Source organism: Penicillium manginii (genome assembly GCF_028828005.1).
Source record: "Penicillium manginii strain IBT 31320 chromosome Unknown utg000002l:1.0-5564898.0:1.0-5567710.0, whole genome shotgun sequence".
Lineage (NCBI taxonomy): Eukaryota > Fungi > Ascomycota > Eurotiomycetes > Eurotiales > Aspergillaceae > Penicillium > Penicillium manginii.
Window position 1 is genome coordinate 2556929 of NW_026643103.1, and position 22893 is coordinate 2579821.

General features: G+C 46.7%; 8 protein-coding genes across 8 annotated transcripts; 4 read left to right on the forward strand and 4 right to left on the reverse strand.

Moving 5' to 3' along the window:
* Nucleotides 1–1759: 1759 nt before the first annotated feature.
* N7533_002212 (uncharacterized protein) lies at nucleotides 1760–2871 on the reverse strand (the record flags this gene model as incomplete). Its single annotated transcript, XM_057098862.1, has 2 exons — nucleotides 1760–2659; nucleotides 2749–2871. 2 exons carry the CDS (start codon nucleotides 2869–2871, stop codon nucleotides 1760–1762), a joined length of 1023 nt encoding a protein of 340 aa, XP_056963998.1.
* Nucleotides 2872–10485: 7614 nt separating this feature from the next.
* Nucleotides 10486–11529, forward strand: N7533_002213 (uncharacterized protein; the record flags this gene model as incomplete). The annotated part of the gene is made up of 1 exon (XM_057098863.1): nucleotides 10486–11529. One exon carries the CDS (start codon nucleotides 10486–10488, stop codon nucleotides 11527–11529), a length of 1044 nt encoding a protein of 347 aa, XP_056963999.1.
* A 591-nt stretch (nucleotides 11530–12120) lies between these two features.
* Nucleotides 12121–13146, forward strand: N7533_002214 (sugar phosphate isomerase/epimerase family protein; the record flags this gene model as incomplete). Its single annotated transcript, XM_057098864.1, has 1 exon — nucleotides 12121–13146. One exon carries the CDS (start codon nucleotides 12121–12123, stop codon nucleotides 13144–13146), a length of 1026 nt encoding a protein of 341 aa, XP_056964000.1.
* Nucleotides 13147–13843: 697 nt separating this feature from the next.
* Nucleotides 13844–14607, forward strand: N7533_002215 (pathogenesis associated protein Pep2; the record flags this gene model as incomplete). Its single annotated transcript, XM_057098865.1, has 2 exons — nucleotides 13844–13971; nucleotides 14028–14607. 2 exons carry the CDS (start codon nucleotides 13844–13846, stop codon nucleotides 14605–14607), a joined length of 708 nt encoding a protein of 235 aa, XP_056964001.1.
* An 82-nt stretch (nucleotides 14608–14689) lies between these two features.
* N7533_002216 (type I 3-dehydroquinase-domain-containing protein) lies at nucleotides 14690–17072 on the reverse strand (the record flags this gene model as incomplete). The annotated part of the gene is made up of 2 exons (XM_057098866.1): nucleotides 14690–14878; nucleotides 14937–17072. 2 exons carry the CDS (start codon nucleotides 17070–17072, stop codon nucleotides 14690–14692), a joined length of 2325 nt encoding a protein of 774 aa, XP_056964002.1.
* Nucleotides 17073–17626: 554 nt separating this feature from the next.
* N7533_002217 (Zn(II)2Cys6 transcription factor) lies at nucleotides 17627–19669 on the forward strand (the record flags this gene model as incomplete). Its single annotated transcript, XM_057098867.1, has 1 exon — nucleotides 17627–19669. The coding sequence occupies one exon, from the start codon at nucleotides 17627–17629 to the stop codon at nucleotides 19667–19669; it is 2043 nt and encodes a 680-aa protein (XP_056964003.1).
* Nucleotides 19670–20221: 552 nt separating this feature from the next.
* On the reverse strand, nucleotides 20222–21142 carry N7533_002218 (shikimate dehydrogenase family protein; the record flags this gene model as incomplete). Its single annotated transcript, XM_057098868.1, has 1 exon — nucleotides 20222–21142. One exon carries the CDS (start codon nucleotides 21140–21142, stop codon nucleotides 20222–20224), a length of 921 nt encoding a protein of 306 aa, XP_056964004.1.
* Nucleotides 21143–21565: 423 nt separating this feature from the next.
* Nucleotides 21566–22857, reverse strand: N7533_002219 (zinc-dependent alcohol dehydrogenase family protein; the record flags this gene model as incomplete). Its single annotated transcript, XM_057098869.1, has 4 exons — nucleotides 21566–22498; nucleotides 22552–22620; nucleotides 22670–22740; nucleotides 22809–22857. The coding sequence occupies 4 exons, from the start codon at nucleotides 22855–22857 to the stop codon at nucleotides 21566–21568; spliced, it is 1122 nt and encodes a 373-aa protein (XP_056964005.1).
* Nucleotides 22858–22893: the final 36 nt, after the last annotated feature.

Consider the following 22893-nt stretch of genomic DNA (forward strand, 5'->3'; position numbering starts at 1 on the left):
GGCTAACGTATGTCTCCTTTTTTTTCTCTAGATCTCAGTGCTTTTATGGTCGGTTCTGCAGTCTCGTCCTTCCTCCATACAGCGCACCGGCACTTGCTGCTGACTTCCTCCTCAATGTTTTAACCGTCCTATTTGCAAACACTATTCTCTCCTCTTGGCCATGGACATTTAATATTCTCCTTGCTTATTTGACTCTTTTGCTACTTTTATATCCAACACACGAGAGTGTCCAATTAAAGACCAAATCCTCTCCCCGATATTCCAGGGCCGAGGAACCCCCGGTGAGATATGCATTTGACTCGTACAAAACCTTTCCGACTCACCCGTTTCTTACAAATTATCGTTCTGCACTGATGATAATCCCTTGCGTGGACATCCTGGGTGTCAACTTTTGCATGTTTCCACGTCGATTCGCCAAGGTGGAGGAGACCTGGGGTACGTCGCTTATGGACTGGGGATTCGGATATTTCGTGTTTTCAAGTGGCAGTGTGTCAGCTCGGCCGTTGCTCAAAAGAGAGAACATTCAATCCAGAAAGGTCACACCATGGCAAAGAATGAAAATGTCGATGCGACATTCGGTTCCCCTGTTTGCCCTTGGGTTGATCCGGCTATGCAGCGTGAAAGGTCTGGCCTATGTGGAACATGTTACCGAGTACGGGATGCATTGGAACTTCTTTTTTACAATAAGCCTTCTACCTCCAATCGTTGAACTTTTCGATGCCTTGGTGATGGTTGTTCCGTACGAGATACTTAGTCTTGGAATTGCGATATTGTACCAGGTGATTCTCGAATCAACAAATTTGAAGACTTTTATTCTTCTCTCCCTACGCGGACCGGACTTTCTTTTTAAAAATAGGGAAGGTATATTTTCCTTTTTTGGTCATCTCGCAATATTTCTGGTCGGTCGAGCGATTGGTACACGAACTACACTATGTTTAATATAGTCTGCATCCTCGCAGCAGATTCGGAAGAGTGTTCTCTTGAATCTCGCAGGCCAAGCTTTTGCTTCGACAGGGCTGTTCATTCTTCACTACACTTGGGCCGCGACGTATGGCGTTAGTGAAGTTTCGCGCCGTCTCGCGAATTTGCCTTAAGTGCTTTGGGTTGCTGCCTTCAATAATGCACAAGTGTTTGTCTGCTGTCTTTCGAGACATTTTGCTTTCCCTGGGTTCATCAGGTGCTCGGAAAGGAGGGCGAGGGCGAGTTGGCAACAGTTGCGACGAGTCCTATTATGGCGGCATTTATCAAGAAGGGACTTTCTGTCTTCTTATTTGGTAATATCTTGACAGGGATGATCAATATGAGCATTCAGACTCTTCATGTCAGTTATTTACAAGCTGTCAGTATTCTGATTGTGTATGCGGCTTTTCTCACTCGCGTGGCATTGGCGTTGGAAACGACTAAAATCAGGCTGAGGCTGTGAATGTCCATCATGTGCAACCCACCTCTTCTAGATGTTCTCCGTCATCCCATCAAAGGCCTTGTATCATTACTTTCGGTCAGATGCCCTAGTCAACTGGCTGTATTCAATTGCGCTTTGGATCTGACTTTAGTATTGCTGTGAGAGTATTGGGATTTATGATCATACTAGTTTGATCAACTGGCTGAAATATAAATTCGACGGCACTTAATCAAATTTGAAAAACTTTTTCAAGGAACCTCAAGAGTCTGATTATAACACAATAATAACAATAATAATAATACCTAATAATATCCTTGAACAACCTACCCCATCGTGAAATCTAGTTAGAAGGGAGCTCTAGTGGTAGGAAATGCCATAACCTGCAATATCACTGAAGCTACCAATGATAGGAACGCAGTCACTTATCTCGTGTTCCCTAAGCAGCTCCTCGTGTAGGGTGTCCAATTCAGCCCAAGCTTTGGCGTATTTCATCCCTCTGAGCCTCTCTTTCTCGATGGCTTGGCCGATCTCCAAATCACTCACGTCGTCGGTTTTCTTGCCCATGATGGCTTCGGTGCTTTTCATCCCATGGTCCTGGCATTGGGCGGGAAATTCTCCCGTCTTGTCACCTTCTCCCAAAAGACCTGAAGCCCTCAGAAGTCGTTCTGGCGCCACTGTTAATCGCCCTTTTTTGAACACATACTTTGAGACTGAGGTTGCAAAAACAACAGGCTGCACTGGTTTTTCTTTGCTTTTTTGGCTCTTAGTCGGCACACCGCAATTTCCAAATGTATTTCCCATCGAAATCTTGTGAGTGTCCAAATCAATTTGCTTGACACTCCCTTTCTGAACAAAATGCGTCACAATATAAAGCCACTTCCGATCCCAGGTCAGAATCCGTGACCATACTTCGTACTGCTGAAAGATTCGAATTTCCTTCTTGAAGCTCGTGGTAACAGATCCAATTATGGCAGCCATTATTCCCCGGTTACCCTCAGCAACAAGCTCTTGATCAACAACGAAAACTCCACGGTGGCAAATATATGACAGAAGATGAGACCGGCTTGCATCAAGGTCGGTAAAATATGTACTATTGGACTTGTGGAGGTTGTAATCGGCCTCAAGCAGTGACGTGTATGTTGTCGTTATACAAGGAAGGAAAACAAGAGGCAGGTCTTTATCTTGATAACGAATTGATAATTGGTGGCTTGTTTTCCTTCTGAAGAAGCTCTGGATGATGGGGCGGAAGATGCGATACTTCAAGATAGTTAGTTTAAAACTTGAAGCGACTGGGAGATAGAGCACTGTAGTATACATATGCATCGTTCGTGCTTAAGTACACTTACGTGAAATACTAGCGGTAAAGTCTTCAAATTGGCTGCGAGGAAGATTGCGATCATAAACTTCCAAATATGGATAGACTGGATCGAATGAGAACTCCATTCAATCATATTGGAAAGTATGAGCATTGCTGATAGTGGAGAGTAATATTGAAGTCTTAGGACAGAAAATTGTCTGGAGCCAATTATAATGAAGAGGCTGCGGAATTTGCGTGTGATTGAATTGCAGTTTCATGAAAAAAGATCAGGAAGAAAAAAGAGCGCTATTATTTGTAAAAAGAACTCGTAACGTTACAGTAAAGGTGAAGACAAAGGTATATGGGTTTCGGCGGTCGGGAAGCCGAGGCAAACTCGAGAGTGATATCATCATCATTTTATCCCGTTGGAGCCCGTCTCTCAATCTTAGGTACTGTGTGCACCCGAATTTTATTCTGGTAATAAAAATATGCTGGTAAGAAAAATGTGCTCTTAAATTTGCATTATTCTTACTGCAATATAAAATAATGCTTCTATGATTGCTCCGGCAGAACATTCGTATCTTCGCATTATTCTCAAATACAAAAAGTTAGCTCGAAAATAGGCTGGGGGTTTCCAAGGTTTTCTAATGACCCAGTCTCGAGAATGGAAAAGTGACTCTGGCTTGCAATCTATCTATTTCGGAACCTACATCTAGTACTCAGAATTACTATAAAAATTCAAAGACAACTCACATTTGGGACAGCATCGATTTATATAGCACGAGAACAGACATAATCACTCTTGGGATAGATATCAAACATTTAAGGATTATAATCCTCTCGAAACTTCAATATCAGATATCCAGGATAAAGCTTCAATAGCAGACAAAAACAAGCAGGAAATCAATCAAAGCCTGCTATCGGGGGCATACATAAAACTTGATTGGACCCGTCTCATAGCCTTAAGAGCTTCCTTCTCAATGTGACTAAGCAGGTCGGCGCAGGTAGAAATATCCTGGATCATTCCAATAACTTGTCCAGAAGACCACATCTGCATCATAAAGGGTTAGGAAAGAACGTAACTTCAGGGGCTGAGCAGATATGAATCATGTAATAACTTGCACCGTGTTCAACGTCGCCATTCAGGAAAACCTCGCGTCCACGCTCCACGCTAACGTACGGAGCAATCTCGCTGAAGTCACGAGTCTTACTAGCTTTCTCTACTGCCAAAGCTTCCTGTAGGAACTTATTGGAGAGCATACGGAAGGTATTGGCCCACCGGCGAAGGATCAGAGCAGCATCGGTCTCCTGTGCGGTAATAATAGCCTCTTTCACATTATAATGACAAGACTTCCCTTAAAGCTTGAAATTGCCGAAATTCTCATCCATCATCTAGCCAATTCTTTTACAATCTACAAATATAGAGCTAGCTACCGTGGAAAAAAATATCACCCAATCGAAGAGAAGCAAATATATATTACGTCCACCAGACATTGAATCTTTGTAAGTATCATTGCGATACTATATCTCCAGATGCGCACTGCTGCTCCAATTTTATAGTCGATGCGCCTTGATCTCATTTCCACTTGAGGTATCCAATAGGATAAGAGCACTCTGATTTCTTAGCTGTTTCTTCATACTGTACCCTTGTTCTGCACCAGCATCCAATAACCTTCTCCTTTTGACAAGCCGCAAAACATCTGCAAAGAAACCAGTCTCATCGACCAACCCACGCCGGAGACAATCTTTTGCAGGGAGATATTTCCCATCTGACATCAAGCTGGTAATATCCAATGTAGGTAACTTTGCCTTCACAAACTCCGTCATCCACTTGGATAGTAATGGTGTAGCAAATTGGCTATCATAAAAACACAGGGATGAACCACGCGGATTTTGAACTCGGAAGTCATGGCACAGGGATAGAATAAAGCCAAGGCCGGCTGTTTCCCCGCTTATGAGAGTGATAGTGGGCATAGGATATCTGTCCACATTTTATCTTGTCAGACAACTGAGCGAAGAGTTTCTAAGTTCCAAACTAAGACGCTGGAAGTTCCAAAATAGTAAGTATCGTACCGTAGAAGCTGTCGTAGAAGTGGCCATATATGCTCTTGTCCTTTAAAGGTATCTTGTGATACATGCGGATCGATGCCTTCGTTGTAAATATTAGGGACACGACTTGCAGTGATGACAACGCCCTTTGGAAATGCTTGTATCTTGGATAAAGATGAGCAAAAGGCCTCGAAAAAATCGGGTGTTAAGTGATTTGCTGGTCGAGATTCAAAAGCAAGAACATAGACCCTATCAGAGGGCATTGCACACGTGAATCTGCCTCCCGAATTCATTTCTTGTGAGAACAGCGCCATATCGTCAGGTATAGAATTTTTGTAAAGAGCACATTTATCACCGTTGGCTGACAGGTCACTGTCTATTGAATTTTAGGGTATGAAAATGCTACTGAATTTCAAGCCAAAGGGTTCATTGGATTTGGATGGCCTATGATTAGCGAATGAGCGCGACCGAGGTATCGTAGAATAATCAGAATTATCATCCATGGATGCCTCGGTTGCAGGAGGAACCCAGGTATACCGACAGCCTTCAATGTCCTTCAATGAATACTTTGATTCACTTAGGCTTTTGAAGTCTGAAAAGGAATTTTTGCAGACCGCAATATGCCACCCTATTGCTCACCTGTCCCGGTCGACGAAAGTGATAAGATTGAGGAGAGCTACGAGCGGATCGTGTAGCATAAAGGCTCCGGAAATATCCCTGGGTAGGTGCATATTGTGAATCCTGACCCCATGATTCGGTGTCTTGCGGCTGGGAGATATAATCAACGCGATACGGGCTGTCACTCATATCTACCTACGATGGAGGCTCTGGAAATCTGTCAGCTTACATGTGCGGTTCCGGTTCCAGCCGTGGGCGAAATTCACGAGCAAATAGAAACAGCTGCAGCTAGCACAATCCAGATGAGAACCGAAATGAAAACCATATTACAGTAGCATACCAAGATTAGTACGTTAAGCAAGCAGCACAGCCTTCATCCTGTTAGAGGTTGTTAAAAGTCGAAGGCAGCAAAGGAAAATGCGAGACAAGGTAGGCGGGAATCAAGCCAGATCGCCAGATCCCCTCCCCCAACCTGTTCTAGGCCTTTTACTAGAACATTTGACAGAGCTATACGATAATTTACAATAACTCATGAGACAAGGTCTAATTACGTTCCACAGCATGATACAGGAAAAGATGGGTTGTTTTGAAGTAACCAAATACGGACTAGCGTTGTTCCGGGTACGGCCCGAGAAACAATGTGTGTGTGTGAGGGGTAAACTGTTTTCGAATTCTACTGTATCAAGCATAGGCCGGCGACGACTCTCACCTCCCCGTGGTGCCGGCTGGGAACCTGCGAATGCCTTGCCCGATGGCATTAGCAGAGCTGAGAAGAGTCACACCAGCCAGCACTGTCCGCTGGCTAGGGCTACTGCTAGAGCGAGAGCTCAGGGGTCAGGACCCCTGACCCCACGCACAGGCGACAAGGGAACAATTTGAAAACCACCCGACACACGACTGCGAAACCGATCCTACAATCAGTGGACACTAGGGTCGTGGGATAGGACACCCTTGGGGTGCTCTCGGGCTGCTCTGTTGAAAGGAGGATATCGCTGGGTCAAAGATCACAGAAACGACGAAGTCAAAAACAAAACACGAACGATATGGCAGGATCCAGCATGCTTGAACCCACACAGAGAACGACGAGGTACTTTGGTTAGTAGGAGGGACAACACTGTGTTGCTTGGCTGTTCTGGGTACAGAGAGGATACAACTGGGCGAACTCCTGCGAGACACGGTCGGCCTTGCCAGAGAGATCTTGCAAGGTAGCGCGAAACGGATTTGACAATCTGCGGGGCGCAGCATATAATGGAAGCGACGGAAGGCTGGGTGGGCGGACTGCAGATACGACACTTTCTATATGGCTCGAGAGGACGGACGCGCGTGTCGGTCTACTGAGAGAATAGGATTCCGAAGATGGCCATCGAGGATGGAGTCTTTAGGGCGGCTATGGAAGTAGGCTTAAGGTGCAAACTGGTATTGACTTGCGGACCCGGCTGTGCCCCGCGAAGGATGCGGAAAAGGATCGAAGGAGACGTAAGGTGGAGGGTCTATGTAGGTAGACATGCTGCCACCTCTACAATGTATTATTAGGCTTGCTTAGCTAAGGAATACAAATCAGTACTTGACATGGCCGCGAGTGCAGCGAAACAATACCACGATGCAATACGGAAACAGAAGAAAAAGCACTGGAATGAGTTCCTGGCCGATAATAATAATATATGGAAAGCCGTAAAATACCTGAAGTCGGGAGATGATGCAGCATTCGGGAAGGTCCCACAGCTCCTCAGGGCGGATGGAACTATGACCGCCGATCATAAAGAGCAAGCGGACGAACTACTGACCAAATTTTTCCCGCCACTGCCGGACAGAATTGACGATGAAGGGACGAGGCCGCAGAGAGCGCCCGTGGAGATGTCTGCTATCACCATGGAAGAGGTCGAACGGCAGCTGTTGGCGACAAAGTCTTGGAAAGCACCCGGTGAAGATGGCCTACCGGCGGTAGTGTGGAAGATGATATGGCCCGTGGTCAAGCACGGGGTCCTGGAGCTATTCCAAGCGTCGCTAGAAGAAGGCACATTGCCCAAGCAGTGGAGACATGCGAAGATCATACCGCTCAAAAAACCGAACAAAGAGAACTATACAATTGCGAAGGCCTGGAGGCCGATTTCACTCCTTGCGACACTGGGCAAGGTGCTGGAATCAGTTATCGCAGAAAGAATCTCTCACGAGGTGGAGACCTACGGTCTGCTCCCGACCAGCCACTTCGGGGCCCGTAAGCAACGATCAGCGGAGCAAGCACTCTTACTTTTACAAGAGCAAATCTATGCGGCATGGCGTGGCCGACGGGTCTTGAGCTTGGTCAGTTTCGATGTTAAGGGAGCCTACAATGGGGTTTGCAAAGAGCGACTGCTCCAGAGAATGAAGGCACGAGGCATACCGGAGGGTCTTCTCCGCTGGGTCGAGGCATTCTGCTCGGAACGTACAGCGACTATTCAAGTCAACGGGCAAGCATCTGAGGCCCGAAGCCTCCCACAGGCGGGACTACCTCAGGGATCACCCCTGTCCCCAATCCTCTTCCTCTTCTTTAACGCAGACCTCGTACAGCGACAGATCGATGGCAAGGGTGGAGCAATCGCGTTTGTGGATGACTTTACCGCGTGGGTGACCGGACCGACTGCGCAGAGCAACCGGCAAGGTATCGAAGCAATCATCAATGAAGCACTTGACTGGGAAAGAAGAAGTGGAGCGACTTTTGAAGCAGAGAAAACCGCGATTATACACTTCACCCCCAAGGCCCACAAATCGGACTCGGGGCCATTCACCATTAAGGGAGAGACCGTTGAACCCAGTGATCATGTCAAGATTCTTGGCGTCATAATGGATACGAGACTCAAATACAAGGAACACATCGCGAGAGCAGCATCCAAAGGCCTGGAGGCAGCGATAGAGCTTCGACGACTTCGAGGTCTAGCCCCAGCGACAGCGCGGCAGCTATTTACATCGACGGTGGCCCCGGTGGTTGACTACGCCTCCAATGTCTGGATGCACGCATTCAAGAATAAGAACATCGGACCGATCAATCGAGTGCAAAGGGTAGGAGCACAAGCAATTGTGGGAACATTCCTCACAGTTGCGACCAGCGTAGCGGAGGCCGAGGCCCACATTGCCACGGCACAACACCGTCTCTGGAGACGAGCCGTGAAGATGTGGACAGACATCCACACACTACCAGAAACCAATCCTCTTCGCAGAAACACAGATCGGATCAGGAAATTCAGGAGGTACCACCGCTCACCATTATATCAGGTAGCGGACGCGCTGAGAAACATTGAGATGGAATCGCTGGAAACCATCAATCCGTTTGCACTGGCACCATGGGAAGCACGCGTGCAAACTGAGAATGAGCCTATTCCCCAGACATCGACTGCACCAGGCGGATCGATGCAAATCGCTTTCAGCAGCTCGTCACGGAATGAGCTGGTGGGATTCGGGGTCGCGATCGAGAAACAACCACCTCGCTATCGGAAAGTGAGACTGAAGGTCTTTTCCGTCACGTTGGGTGCGAGAACAGAACAAAATCTATTTTCCGCAGAGCTAGCGGCTATGGTGCACACATTGAAGACACTCGTGGGACTGAAAGATTTTAGGATCACACTGACCACAAGTAACAAAGCAGTGGCTCTCACGCTGAAGAGCCCTCGACAACAGTCGGGTCAAGAATTTGTCTGCCAAATCTACAAGCTATTGAGAAGACTGCAGAAGAATGGAAATCGGATCAGCGTCCTGTGGATTCCCAGAAAGGAAGACAACAATCTGCTAGGTCTGGCGCAAGAACAGGCCCGAGCCGCAACACAAGAAGACGCCGTTACGCAGAAACAGGTCCCTAGGATGAAGTCGACAACTCTGAATCTTGCGCGGTCTCAAGCTCCCCCCCAGCAGTGAGCTGCCCGACAACGTAGGCAGACACTCCCGGCGAGTGGATACAGCACTTCCAGGCAAACACACGCGACAGCTGTATGACCGATTATCGTGGAAAGAAGCGAGCGTGCTGGCCCAGCTCCGCACGGGCATGGCAAGACTCAATGGATATCTCTTTCGAATCAACGTCGCAGAGACAGATCAATGTGCATGCGGACAAGCAAGAGAGACCGTGGAGCACTTCCTCTTTCGATGTCAGAAGTGGACCACGCACAGGATGGAAATGCTGCAATGTACCCATACTCATCGAGGCAACATATCTTTTTTCCTGGGTGGAAAGTCGCCTTTGGATGGCGAGAACTGGAAACCGAACTTGGAAGCAGTGCGAGCCTCAATACGGTTTGCAATAGCCACCGGCCGACTGGACGCCACCTGACCATGTCGACCAACACAAACGAACCCCTCCCCAAATTAACCCACATCAACCACCTCGTGCCAGAGACGGTAAACACGCTTCAACTGCCGAGAATAGGATGTTGAACACTTGGAGAATCGCCTTCAAGCCAGTTTACTAACAAAATACTTACCCACGAGACCCCACTTCGATCGATATTGACACCCGAGATGACATATACTGGAAGGAATCATGTATGGGCTCTAAGGAGACAAGGCATATTTAAGGAAATGTATTAGTAGATTAGTGATAGTTGCCCTTTCGGCTTCGCCGCCGGGCGTTAATGAATTGTGTGTGTGTGTGTGTGTATCAAGCATATGAAGCCGATTTATCCCCCGCTGGCATTCAAGGTCCGTAAATCTTGATAATATACCCTCCAAAATACTCACTGTTCCAAAGTATCTAGATTTACTATTGAGGTTGTTGGCGGAGTATCAATTGTTACATTGCACTTATTGAAGTTGATATATGTATACTAATAATTCTTCGTAACAACGGGCTTTAAATTCAAAGCTGTGTAGGTCTATGTGGTAATAATAGTAAAATGGAAACAGTCTCTTCTAAATAGCTAGGAAGAATACTTTTTCTACTCGTAAATATGGTAAATGCTCTATAAGAGGACTAGACCTGGTAAACGAGTATACCACCGGTACAGGGTCCTGTACCCATACCCTAGGTACGGTATACCTGAGGTAAAGTAGGGCGGATATACATACCTGTTACGGGTACAGATTATACCCGTAACATATGGGGGCTCTTACCCCGCGCTCGACTTTCTCGATTTAGCACCATCAACTCTCAACAATGGCGTTACCGTTCCAGACAGGGGTCTTCCAAACATTCGAGACGATTTCCGAGACGGAAATTATCATCCGAGACCAAATATACGGCACGCACAACATCACCGAGCCCGTGCTTATACATCTACTTCGAAGCCCCGAGCTATTGCGCCTGAAAGGCATCTGTCAACACGGAGTGACCACATTCCTCGGCTTCGGCCCCAAAGTAACCCGCTTCGAGCACTCCGTCGGCGCATTCCTGCTAGTCCGCGCAGTCGGCGCCAGCGTCGAAGAGCAGATCGCCGCCTTACTACATGATATCAGCCACACAAGCCTCAGCCATGTCGTTGACGACGCGCTATCCAAACCCGGCGAAGCAAGCTACCACGAAGTGCACAAATCCCGATTCTTGAAAACCACCCAACTACCCCAAATTCTCATCCAGTACGGTTTTGGCACTCTCAAGGCCCTGGACGAAGAGTTATTCCGCCTGGTTGAAATGCCCTCACCGCATCTTTGCGCTGATCGGCTCGACTACGCGCTTCGCGATGCACTGGCCTTTGAAAAACTTGGCCTCGACCACGTCCGAGACATATATCAGTCTCTGACTGCTTTCCCATCCGCCTCCTCTCCGAACCGCCTACTCGTTTTGACGAATCAAGACCATGCACTCGTCCTCGCTCGCGCATACCAAGCCACAGATCGAGACGTATGGTCCAATAGGGCCCAGGCAGATCTGTATAAAAGGACCGGGTCGATAATTAGGGACCTGGTTTATTCGGGCCGTGTGGAAGAAGAGGCGTTGTGGAAGTTATCCGATCAGGACTTTTGGGCATTACTGCGTGAGCAAGCGTCGCCTGGGATTCTGGCTGAAATGGATAGGATGGAATCGGAAGGGCTGCCGGATGAGGAGGGGTTACGTTTGCCGAGGGATGCTAAGATTCGTACTATTGATCCGGATGTTTTTCAGGGTGAGCTGGGTGGGCCTTTGCCTTTGTCCGTTGTTTTGCCGGAGTGGGGGGTCGAGCGAAGGGAATACGTTCTTGGTAGGGAGTCTACGAGGGAATAAATTGGAGATTTGATAAACGTAGATACCAAGGTATGAGAAGATATGAGATATAAAAGGCCGGAATTCATGGTTGAAATCCGTATTACCAAGGTACAATTACTCTCATCAGCTTGAACCTGAACCTCGGAGCTGTGTTGGGGATCGAACTTGAATTCCCTGACTTACTAATATGTACTAGTTACTACTCGTGGTTCTAGAGGTACTTACCTAAGTAGGTAGGTGGCACTCTACGTACAGGATTTTGAATCTAGAATCTAGAATGCTCAGGTGTGCTCCACCAACAGTATAATTGTAATTTTGGAGCTTAGAACGGGTAAAGTCTCCAACATGCCCAAGTGGGTATTCTGAAGCGGCTACATAGGTATGATGAAAGGGTATGAATTTCCCCGTTTTCCAATGCCCCACTTGAAGCCTGATAATGGGATGTCTATGGCTCGACCTGAAAATTAATAAGACCCGGAGGCGTTTGAAAAGACATATCAACCTTTCAAGGTTGGACATCGCATCTTACTATTATTATCGGCACGCGCTTCTATATATCTGAAGCAGACGTCAAATCTTGGAAGTCGTGGCCTCATCCTCATCATCATCATGCCGAATCAGTTGGGTATTTCGTCAATGTCCCTTGGACGTGCCTGGGCTGGACATGAAATGGAAGAAAAGCTCTCACAAGCTTCAGCACATGGATTCCAGGGTATTGAGATCTTTTTTGAAGATCTAGAAAGTCTTGCCGATTCCATTTCCCAAGATGAAACCACTTTTCAACACAAACTCTCAGCCGCAAAAATGATCCGAGATCTTTGCGACAAGTACAATATGACCATCATCTGTCTTCAACCATTCCTTTTCTACGAGGGATTGAAAGATCGAGTCGAGCATGACCGACGCATAGAAAAGCTCAAGGGTTGGTTTGAGCTCGTGAAGATCCTTCGGACCGACCTTATCCAAATACCCGCAAATTTCCTGCCAGCCGAATTGATCACCTCGGATATCGAAATTATCGCGCAGGATATGAGGCAGCTGGCGGATATGGGGCTACAGCAATCACCGCATTTCCGGTTTGTCTATGAAAATCTAGCCTGGGGCACTTACGTCGACACATGGGAGGCAATGTGGGATGTTGTCGAGAGAGTAGACCGGCCCAACTTTGGCTGTTGCTTGGATACATTCAACATCGCTGGTCGTATCTGGGCCGATCCAGCCTCTCTTGACGGTATGAATCCTAGTGCTGATGCAGTTTTGAAAGCCTCTATGAACCGCCTGGTGGAAAGAGTGGATGTACGAAAAGTATTTTATGTCCAGGTTGTTGATGCTGAGCGTCTCAGTCGACCTTTGGTCGAAGGACATGAGTATTATGTACCTGAGCAACCTGCGAGAATGTCATGGAGCCGTAATTGCCGACTGTTTGCTCTGGAAGAAGAGAGGGGTGGTTATTTACCAGTTGTCGAGATTGCTCGTGTTATGTTCGATAAACTGGGATATGAGGGCTGGGTGTCACTCGAGTTATTTTCTAGGACAATGGCAGATTCGAGTCCGGGTACACCAAAGGAACATGCCAAGAGGGGAAGCGAGTCTTGGAAAAAGCTACAAGGTGTACTTGACATCTACTTAGAATAGTGCTTATTTTTAAGTGTCAGAGACGCAGAAATTGTTGAGGGCTGGTGCCTAGGCACCAGCGCCTCAGGCATCCAGGCCGCCCTTGCCTTAGATAGATTCGTCTCTCTCTCTTCTCTTGAAATCACCATCTCTCTCTAATTACCTTCCTCCAGATCTAGCTTCCCCTGATTAGCAGCCGCTGACATAAAATATAGTACTTTACAAGAGGGGATTCATGTACTTTCTAATACCAGTACCTAGTAGGTATACCTAGGAGGTAAAACAGCGTTTCTGTTGATATTATTTCTAAAGAGAGAAATAAAAATTGTTAGAAGATTCAACAAATTATAATCTTCAGAGTTGAAAGGCCTCATGTTTTATTATTGAACATGAAAGAAATATCCCAGGCTCTTCACCGACCTGTTGTGCGAATTGCAGTTGGAGATATTGGACACTTTGATGTATTTGACATATTAAACCCGAAGAATCAACTGCAGGCTGGTCTTCGGCTATTCCATCATCCACATAGATTATAAATCTTCATTCTTCATATCTGTATCTTGTGATTTCTACTACTAATACTGGTGAGCGCAGTACGGGAAAGGTCTTAGCCAGCGTGGCGAACTACTCGGCCATGGAACACTTTGAATATAATACGAATGATACCTTCTGGAATTCCCAACGGCGCAATCTCTCATATTTGAAACCAAAAGTCCTAATGCCTGATCTCCACACACTCCCCGAGGGCTCTCGTCCTTCCGCGGCCATCCGCAACAACGGTCCGGTGGACCTGGTAATCGAGCGCTACAAGATACGCGAGCTGGCGGAAGGCTGGCCTTGCTACCGGTAAATGTCGCTTGAAGTTCTCTTTATTCGAAATACTAAGCAGCTCGGTATAATAGGGACTCTTGTGAATGGGAAAATTTGAAATCAATCTTTTTCGAAGATGCGTACATCTACACTTCATGGACTGGGCGAACCCATTACATGGACTTCATCCAGGCCTCACAAAATGGAATGGACAATGGGGCATTCATTATGCACCGGATCCATGGGTTATCTACGGACATCAACGTTTCTGCCACCCTTGCAGTTACGAAGATGAAGGCAACCATAACTCAACGTTTTGATCTGGATGGTATCGAGGCCGATGCTGAGTCCGACTGTCGATTTGTATTTTTTTGGAGCAAAGACATCTCGACAGGCAAATGGGGAGCTAATTTCGTGCGACATTTCTACGAAAAAGACAAGCTGATCCCGGTGAATCCAAACAGAGTGCCGAGACTGGATTTGCAGAAATTGAGCGAGTTTCCAGTCGGTTATCGCTACCTTGGGTATTGTCAAGAGATAACAATGGGCGTGAAAGTTATCAAGGATTTACCTGGGCATCGCCGGGAAATAGACACAGCGAACCGGCAAAAGCATGATATTTTGTATGAGCAAATCAAAGCTTGGATGGATGGAGAGAAGATTGAAATATAGAGATACTAGAGAATGGAATACATACTATTTAGAGAAACACTGCGCAATTGAAATTCAATTCGCTTTATGTACATTGAAATCTCTATTGACCATACACTTGGCTCTTCATGACCGCCCGCGGTGCCTTTTTCCCTGTCATTAACTCGAATTGATGCATTGCTTGAATTGCCAGCATCTCTAGACCGTCCACAGTGTTCCAAGGGATACTAGATCCGGCCCTGAGCTTTCGAATCTGTTTAAGCAGAGGGGTTTCGAGTGGTCGGTACGCAAGCTGACCAGAAAAAGTTATGGTTAGTATAGTTCATTCAAACTGCCTTCAAGGTACTTACATCAGCAACAACGCCCCCAGATTTGCTTCGCAGCCAATTACCCGGAAGAGTAAGATCTGCTGGACGATTTTCACCTATTCCGTGCGCCGGAATGCAGGATACGATTATTGTCGCCGGTTGCAAGCGAGCAGGCCAGTCTTCGCTGATAGATTGAATCACAGTGATAGCATCAGCGATACCGAAATTGTGATCCACCCATGCGTTGAAATGGGTGGCAACTTGCTCTGCATGCTCGAATGTACGATTGAAGATTGCAATTTTCCGGCAGCCCATCTGAATTAGCGCGTACACAGCAGCTCGGGCAGCTCCACCGGCCCCTATCACAAGCGCAGTTGTTTTGGAAGACCGGATAGTGTTTCTCGGAGACAGGTTTCTTTGTACACATTCAAGTATACCTAGCCAGTCAGTATTATCGCCATACCAGCCAATGACCGGGCCCGCCTGGTTTCTTTGGGAGGCTTGATATTCAAGAATGCCAGATTGCACTTCCAATGGATCTCTTATAGGAAGAAGAGTATTTATAGCTCCAATAGCCGTGGCGTGGGTGCTTTTGAAGTCGATGGAAGCCAGAATACTAGCTTTGAATGGTAAGCTTATACTTGCACCACCAAATTCGGGAGCACGGGCGATTTCGTCGAGAGTTTCAAGAGATGCGGTCTCAAAGACTTGGTATGAATGCTGAAGACCAAGTGCGTGATAAGCGACCTTGTGCATAGCAGGTGGATAAGGACTCCATGAAACAGACGCTCCAATGTGATAAAATTTCAGCGAATCGAAAATGAAGGTCGCGAATAGTCCTTTGATTGCTTCCTGCGCCGTGATGTAGTCCTCCATTCTGGTGTCATGTAATACCGCAGGTCGCACTGGCGTCAAAATTTTGTTGAAGACCAAGGAGCTTCGTCCCAATGGCCCGGTGTTATAGGCAATCAGAGGCAAATGGACTTCTCGAGATAGAGAGAGTGAGGAGGTAAAACCAATGAGATCATCGTTATCTTTGTGTCTCACCGCGGCTTGAGTCAACTGGACAAGATGACATCCCAAATTCTGAGCCCTTTGATACATCTCATATCGAGTTTCACTTCGCCACCCGTTCATACCGGGGCTATCATCGTGATGGCTACCGATAATTTTCGTATGTGTTTTCAGCGATATGAAATCTCTTAGGGTCGCCTCTGGAAGATTTAGATCGATCATAATATACTCAGCGCAGTTTCGAATGCCGTGAGAGAGGAGCTGTAGGTAGTCGCTATCCGTAGTGAGGTTGGTTTCTGATGAATCATCTCTCGGGCGAAGGACTTCATAAACAATGGGTACTTGAGCTGCACGTCGAAGCAAAGCTATATGATTTGTTATTGAGTCAAGAGAATATTCTTCTTTCATATCGACAATCAGTCGAATGGCATCCAGCCCCGCCCCAAGCAAAGCCGCCTCAAAGACGCTATCACTGAGCTCTGAAAGTCTCAGAGCAGGCGCGTAGCTGTATTGTCGTTTCTCTACCGAGCCAAATGTGACGTCGGAGGGCCATGCAGCATTTGACATCGCCTCCATGCCGGGGCCAACAATGAGATTCATGAAGTGGCAAAAGTCAAGCTTTGCGTCGTTAAGGTGATACGCAGAATATGAAAGTCCCATGTCAGATTCATTCGACCGAGACGCGGAATCATAGACATTGTAATATTCGTAGTTCGCGCAAACGCGATGCTTTGAATCTTCCGCCCTCAAACGGTTCGAATCTGCTTCAGACAGCCGCAAAAGATTCTTAATCTCATCAGGTTCACGTAGTATGTAAATGACCGGGTGAGACTTCTTGTATTCCGCGAGAAATTTCTGGACTTCGGTACCGAGGCTGCTGATTCCGCACTCAATGACACAGTCCGTTTGATTCTCCTGAAGCATCGTGAGAGCTGATCTCACGGTTTGTTGCTGTAAAGCTCTTTCCCCATATTTTTGAAGATATTCAATCCGGGACAGACCGGTCAGGTTCTCGAAGAACCGGTCTGCGATCAGAAGCCTTTTACCCAAGTGGAGAGCTCCAATAAATGCCAATGTCCTCTTGCCACACCCACGTGAGCCGATTAGGACAATAGATGGGCTCACATGAGAGCAATTAGGATCTGAATCTTTGAGACCCATCATTGTTGCATGAATATGTAGCGCAATGCTTTAAAGGCGTCGGTCGGGTGTGAATGCTGAGAGGTGTGAATGCTGAGAAAAAGCAGCTTTGGTTTCAAAATTTCCGAAATTCAATGATCTCCGATAAAAAACAGAAAAAAACTTTGACATCCGAACGCTGCTTCGTATCACTAAGTCTGTGCACCGCCATTTCCCCAAGCGTGTGATAGAAGGGTCAATTATGTCATCGGGTATGACATTTTCCTTTTTGTCCGAACCCCTTCTGGGCGATTTTGCCACGAACACACCACATCAATATCTTACCTATTTGACTATTCCGGGAAGTCTGTTACTAGTAGCTCTCTTCCGAAGTTCCTAGACAGGCCCACAGATGCCCCCGTCGAGATACAGCCCCCATAGCGATACAGCAAGATCTTGACCACGCCCTTTCCGCCTCAAAGGACAATTGGAGAGCATTGGATGACGAACTCATTTTTGTCTTAAGCTTATTTTCATCTCTATTTTCATCTTCTAGCTGAGGCTGAGATACGCCGAGCTCCTATTACATCTTTGTTAATATGGGTATCAGCAAAACTCGCAAGCGTGTTGCGCAGGCTTGTCAACGATGTCGCCAGCGAAAGTTCAAATGCGACGGACAGCGGCCGGGGTGTTCAACATGCCTACAAGCGAATTCCATGTGCACATATGAGCCTCACACGAGAAGACGCGGCTTACCCGAAGGCTATGTCCGAGGGTTAGAGCTTCTGACCAGCTTGGCAATACATTACATTGACGACTTTGAGGAACGCCTTCTATCGCGATTATTGCAGAGGGGCAGAGAGAATTCCTTTCAATGGCAGTCTAATTTCGAAAATCTTCTCGACGAATGGAGAAATAGCAAGCTATCAGTTGAGCTCGAAGATTTGCTGCCTTTTTTACCCTCTCCCAAATCGAATACTTCGAAGCGAAAGCTGGAAGATAGGCAACCTCCGCCTGATAGCCCAAGGCGTTTTTGGGCTCGCAGATCAACCCCTCAGCTCCCAGATCAGAATAATACTTCCGGGCAGCCCGAAGAGGAGCAAGAATCTACTCACCCGGTTGGCCCTCGAGTTCGAAGTCAATCGGCGGAACAGACTATGTTAGAAGATCGACCTCCTGCGGAGTCAACTACGATGGCTCCCCGACAACGACAGGTTTCAGCGACTACAAGTGAGCTCAATATGACAAGCCAACTAAGTGGTTTGATACAAATATACTTCTCTCAGACTCATTGTTGGTTTCCAATTGTGGAAAAAGGTAATGTTATGCGTTCATCGTATTATTTCCCTGATGACAAGCAGGAAAACAATGAAACGCCCGGATCTATAGCCCTAATATGGGCTATAGCTGCTTTGACGATATCCCAGCTTATGAAGTCCGGTCGTCTTGCTGAATTTCTTGGATCTGAAACTGTGCCTCAGCATGTTGTCACATGCTACTATATGAAAGCTCGGGAGATGATCCCATCTGAGAATGGACCTTTTGAGATTGAACATGTTCAGTCTCTGCTCATTTTGAGTCTGATAAAGATAGACCAATCTGCATGGTCTCCAGCCTGGCTACTTATTGGGGAGGCTGTACGCATAGCGTTGGATTTAGAAATAACCCCACGCAGCTCCGGGGGAGATCAAAGCTTCTGGCCACGACGGACCACAGTGCTGGAAGGTCGAACGTCTCTCGGATGCTTTGTACTAGACACTTTGATCGCTTTTCATCTTTGCCGGCCGCCGCACCTCCGAGCAGAGGACGTCAATCCAATGACTAATGCTGACGAGGATGGTCTAGATGAGTGGGACCAATGGTATGATCCTCTCAACACAGAGCGCCCGCTCCAGCGCCCATATTTTCCACTTTTTACAATCAGCACTTTTAATCGACTTGTCAAAATATGCAAAGTGCTGAGTTTGATATCAACCGCAAGGACTCATGGCAGGTTGGCCTCTCATAAAGAGGCCATGGAAGGTCTCCAAGTGGGAAACAAGGCTCATCCCCTTGATATCATTTTAAGAGAGCCCGGAACATCGAACCTGCCGGAGGATAAAATGCTACCGAATCATTATCACTTGAGGCTAGTTTACCTGGTCGCTTTTGCCGAACTGGGTTCTCGCTCATCTCAATTTGTGGGAAATGAGGGGCCGTCTTCTCCATCATTTCCAATTTCAGCCTGTATTGCTGAAATTGAGTTGACGATCGAAAAGTTAAAAAGCAGCTTTGATGTTTATGCAACAGCGCCAACTGTATCCCTGATTGCTGCCATCGTGTCGAAGAAAAGATCGACCCTCAATATTGGCGATAATGGCATTGTACCACAGATATCGGCTACTCGTGAACTTGCGCTGGCTGAGGGTCATATCATAACAGGGCAGAATGCCGAGAGCCCCCAAGATATGAGACAACGAACTCCGAAGCTTGGTCAGATCCTCAGGCCTGGGCTTCAAGAACCCGAACCTGGAACTGACGCTTCCCCTGACCTGAATCCTGAGGTAGAGAACTTCAAACCAATGGTAGATAGCAATTCTGTCTTCAATGAATTTGTCACCATTGATACATCTGAATGGTATGGCAAGAACTCAATCATTTAATTTCAGAAATTCACAATACTGACCTTTCCAGGACAACTACTTGGGAAGAAGGGCTCTTTAACCTTGGATTCACTGCAAATTCAGCAAACGACTTTGATGAGTTTTGTGATCCGAGGTCTTGATAGGTTGACTAAATACTTTACTAGAGGGTACGGGATAATACCATACAAGGAAGGAGATCGGATGATAGTGCAAAAGATGATAATCCAATGAAGCTATCTAGGCCTGGAACTATCTACACATAACCCTGGTGCGGGCTGACTCGGCCATGTAGGTGCCTGTAACCCCAGGCACGCACAACATACTTCATCTATCGGTACATTCAAGTTATATGAGATTTCAAATCCATTTCAAATACATTTCAAATCTATCAAATGAAATGGCGCCTTTCAAAGATCTTGGTAGCTTCAGGTTCTCAATAACTCTGCCTAGGACATACTATCCTCAACGTGAGTCATACAACTGTAGCAAAAGTAAATTCCATGACATTTTACTAGACTATATTTTGAAACCCATGATTCCAAATTGACATTCAAACTTGAACCTGCAGAATCATCGTCGAAGAGCTTCACGGATCGCCTTGTTAGCCAATTCCGTGGGCAAGCTTTGAAGTGGTCTTTCAGTCCATAGAACAGATTGCTCAATAGCCTGATGCTCCATGACATCAAGTCCATCGATGATACTCCAACCAAATTTCTGCGCTAGAGTCGCCAGCCACGTCATAGGTGTCGGATCGTAGCACATTTCTAGAAATAACCGAGGAGATGTGTGGCCGGTCTCGGCCTGGATAATCGAGGTCGCAATCTTCCGTGCGGTATGTTCAAGTTCTGATTTGGGAAGGATATCAGGAACTGCGCTGACAACGACAATAGGTTTTTCCATAATTGATTGTGCATCCTCGATACTCTCCAAGTAATGAATTTCCTGCTGCAAACCCTCTTGCTTCAGGGCCATGATAGCAAATTTGGCCTCCTGCGGATCGCGATTGACCAGATACACCAATTTAGAGCCAAGTCCCTCCGTAAGAGCATAAATTGCAGATCTGCAAGTTGCACCTCCGCCGATTACCAGCGCTGGGAGCTTTGCCAGATGTTTTGGAAGGCCAGGGTCCACGTCGAGGAGAGCTCGCTGGATGCCGATCCAGTCTGTGTTTGTACCGATGTAGAGTGGTTTCTTTTCAAATTCACTTCCTTCCGGATTTGGCCGTGTGTATATTGTGTTGATGCATCCAATTGATTTCGCTTCCGGAGTCACGATGTCCACATGATCCATTGTCGATATTTTGTTGGGCATTGTGACAGCTGCGCCGATAAAATCTTCCCGACACATGAGACTCTTCAAATCCTCCGTGCGCTCAGAATCTAGTCTGATGTACCGCCACGGCAAGCCTACATTCTGAAATATAGTGTTGTGGAAGGCTGGCGAAACGGAGTGGGCAATAGGGTGGCCGAATAGATAGACGGTGCGTTGCATGGTGTGTTCGGTTCTGCTCAATTAGATCAGCTGGGTCCGAATATTGTCAGTCCTCAACTTCGTTGGAACCTAGGAACTGCACCAACAGATATCCGCAGTTACCCTGACGAATATTAACGTGCGAGCCTATATGAATTAAATGATCCTAAGCTATGGATTTTGGTTGAAACCTTATTTGGACGGATGTGAGTATTTCCAGCCAATCGGATTCCAGGATCTCAGTTACAATCGTTATGACGTCACCAATTTATCTAAACTGCAAGTTTATCGAACAATGCTATCCCATCTCCCACCAGTGCTTGTTTTTGGAAATTGTTTTTAATGAGTTATAGTTCTTTGAAACAAAAATAACATTTTCCGTGCTTGTAAGCCCGCCTCGAGGATACTAGTAGTAGATTGTATTTGATCGGCTACTAACTAGTACTAGTCGAACACAAGTGCAGCTTTAATCACCGACCTGTTCTCCAATGCGTCGAGGCAAGCCTGCCATTGCTCCAGTTTGTAGGTCTTGTTAACAATTCCACTAATATTAATCCGATTTCCATCTGCTGGTTCATTATTTGTTAATGGTGGATCAGTCTTATTGACAGGGAGGTACTGACCAAGATAGTCGATAGCAGCTGGAAACTTATAGGTCTGACTGAATGACCCTATCACGTTTATTTCCTCTTTAAAGATTTTATTCGGTGGTATGGAGACGCGATTGTCGTCACCATAAACTCCGTATACCACCAACTTGCCACCTTTTGTCACGAGGTTGATGGAATTTTCCAGAATTTTTGCGTTGCCTGTAGCTTCAACGACAATGTCAAAACCATACGGGTGTTTTGTTCGAAGTTCTTCCATTCTAGCGGCCACTGTATTTGCATCGCGGGGTAGCTCGATAAATTCATCGGCAGCGTTGAGAGACTTGGCAAGCTCTATCTTCAACCCAGCCGGTGCAGCAATTACAGTGTGACACCCACCGTTTTGACGAAGGAGCTGGGCCAAGATAAGTCCTGTCGGGCCCGCGCCAAATAAAAGCACGCTGGATCCCATTTGAGGGGCAATCTTATCCAGTCCATGGGCTGCACAGGCTGCGGGCTCCAGCAATGTCGCATCCACATCTGAGAGGTTTTTGAATTTGAAGACACGGTTTGCAGGGTACGTAGCATACTCCGCAAATCCTCCATCGACCATAACTCCATGGGCGATAAAGTTCTCGCAGAAGAGCTCCTTGCCTCGGCGGCAGTAATGACAGTGTCCACACAACTCAGAGTTGTCTGCCACGACACGATCTCCAACATTGAAATCCACAACCCCGCTCCCAAATGCTGCAACCACACCTACAGTTTCATGGCCAGGGACAAGGGGAAACTGTGTTCTATTATCTCAGAAATCTCCTACATGAAATCTGCAAATTGGCTTACCTGAGCTCCAAATTCGCCATCGTGAATATGGAGGTCTGTACCACAAATTCCACAGGCCTTGACTTTGATCTACCAAGTATTAGATGCCAAAGTGTTGAGCATTTTGCGTGCGGCGTACCAAGATATCTTGTTCGCGAATGATCGGAAGACGCTTCTCAACGATGCTGAAATTTCGAGCTTCATTGTACTCTATAAAATCGTGTGTTCATATCAGTTTGATTAGTTCTTAGAGATGCTGCTGTAAATTTGTTACAAACCCAGAGCTCGCATAAGAGGGGGAAGATCAAAATGATTGGGTCTCTCCATTGTCGATTTAAAGAACTACTATTTGGAAGTTCCGAG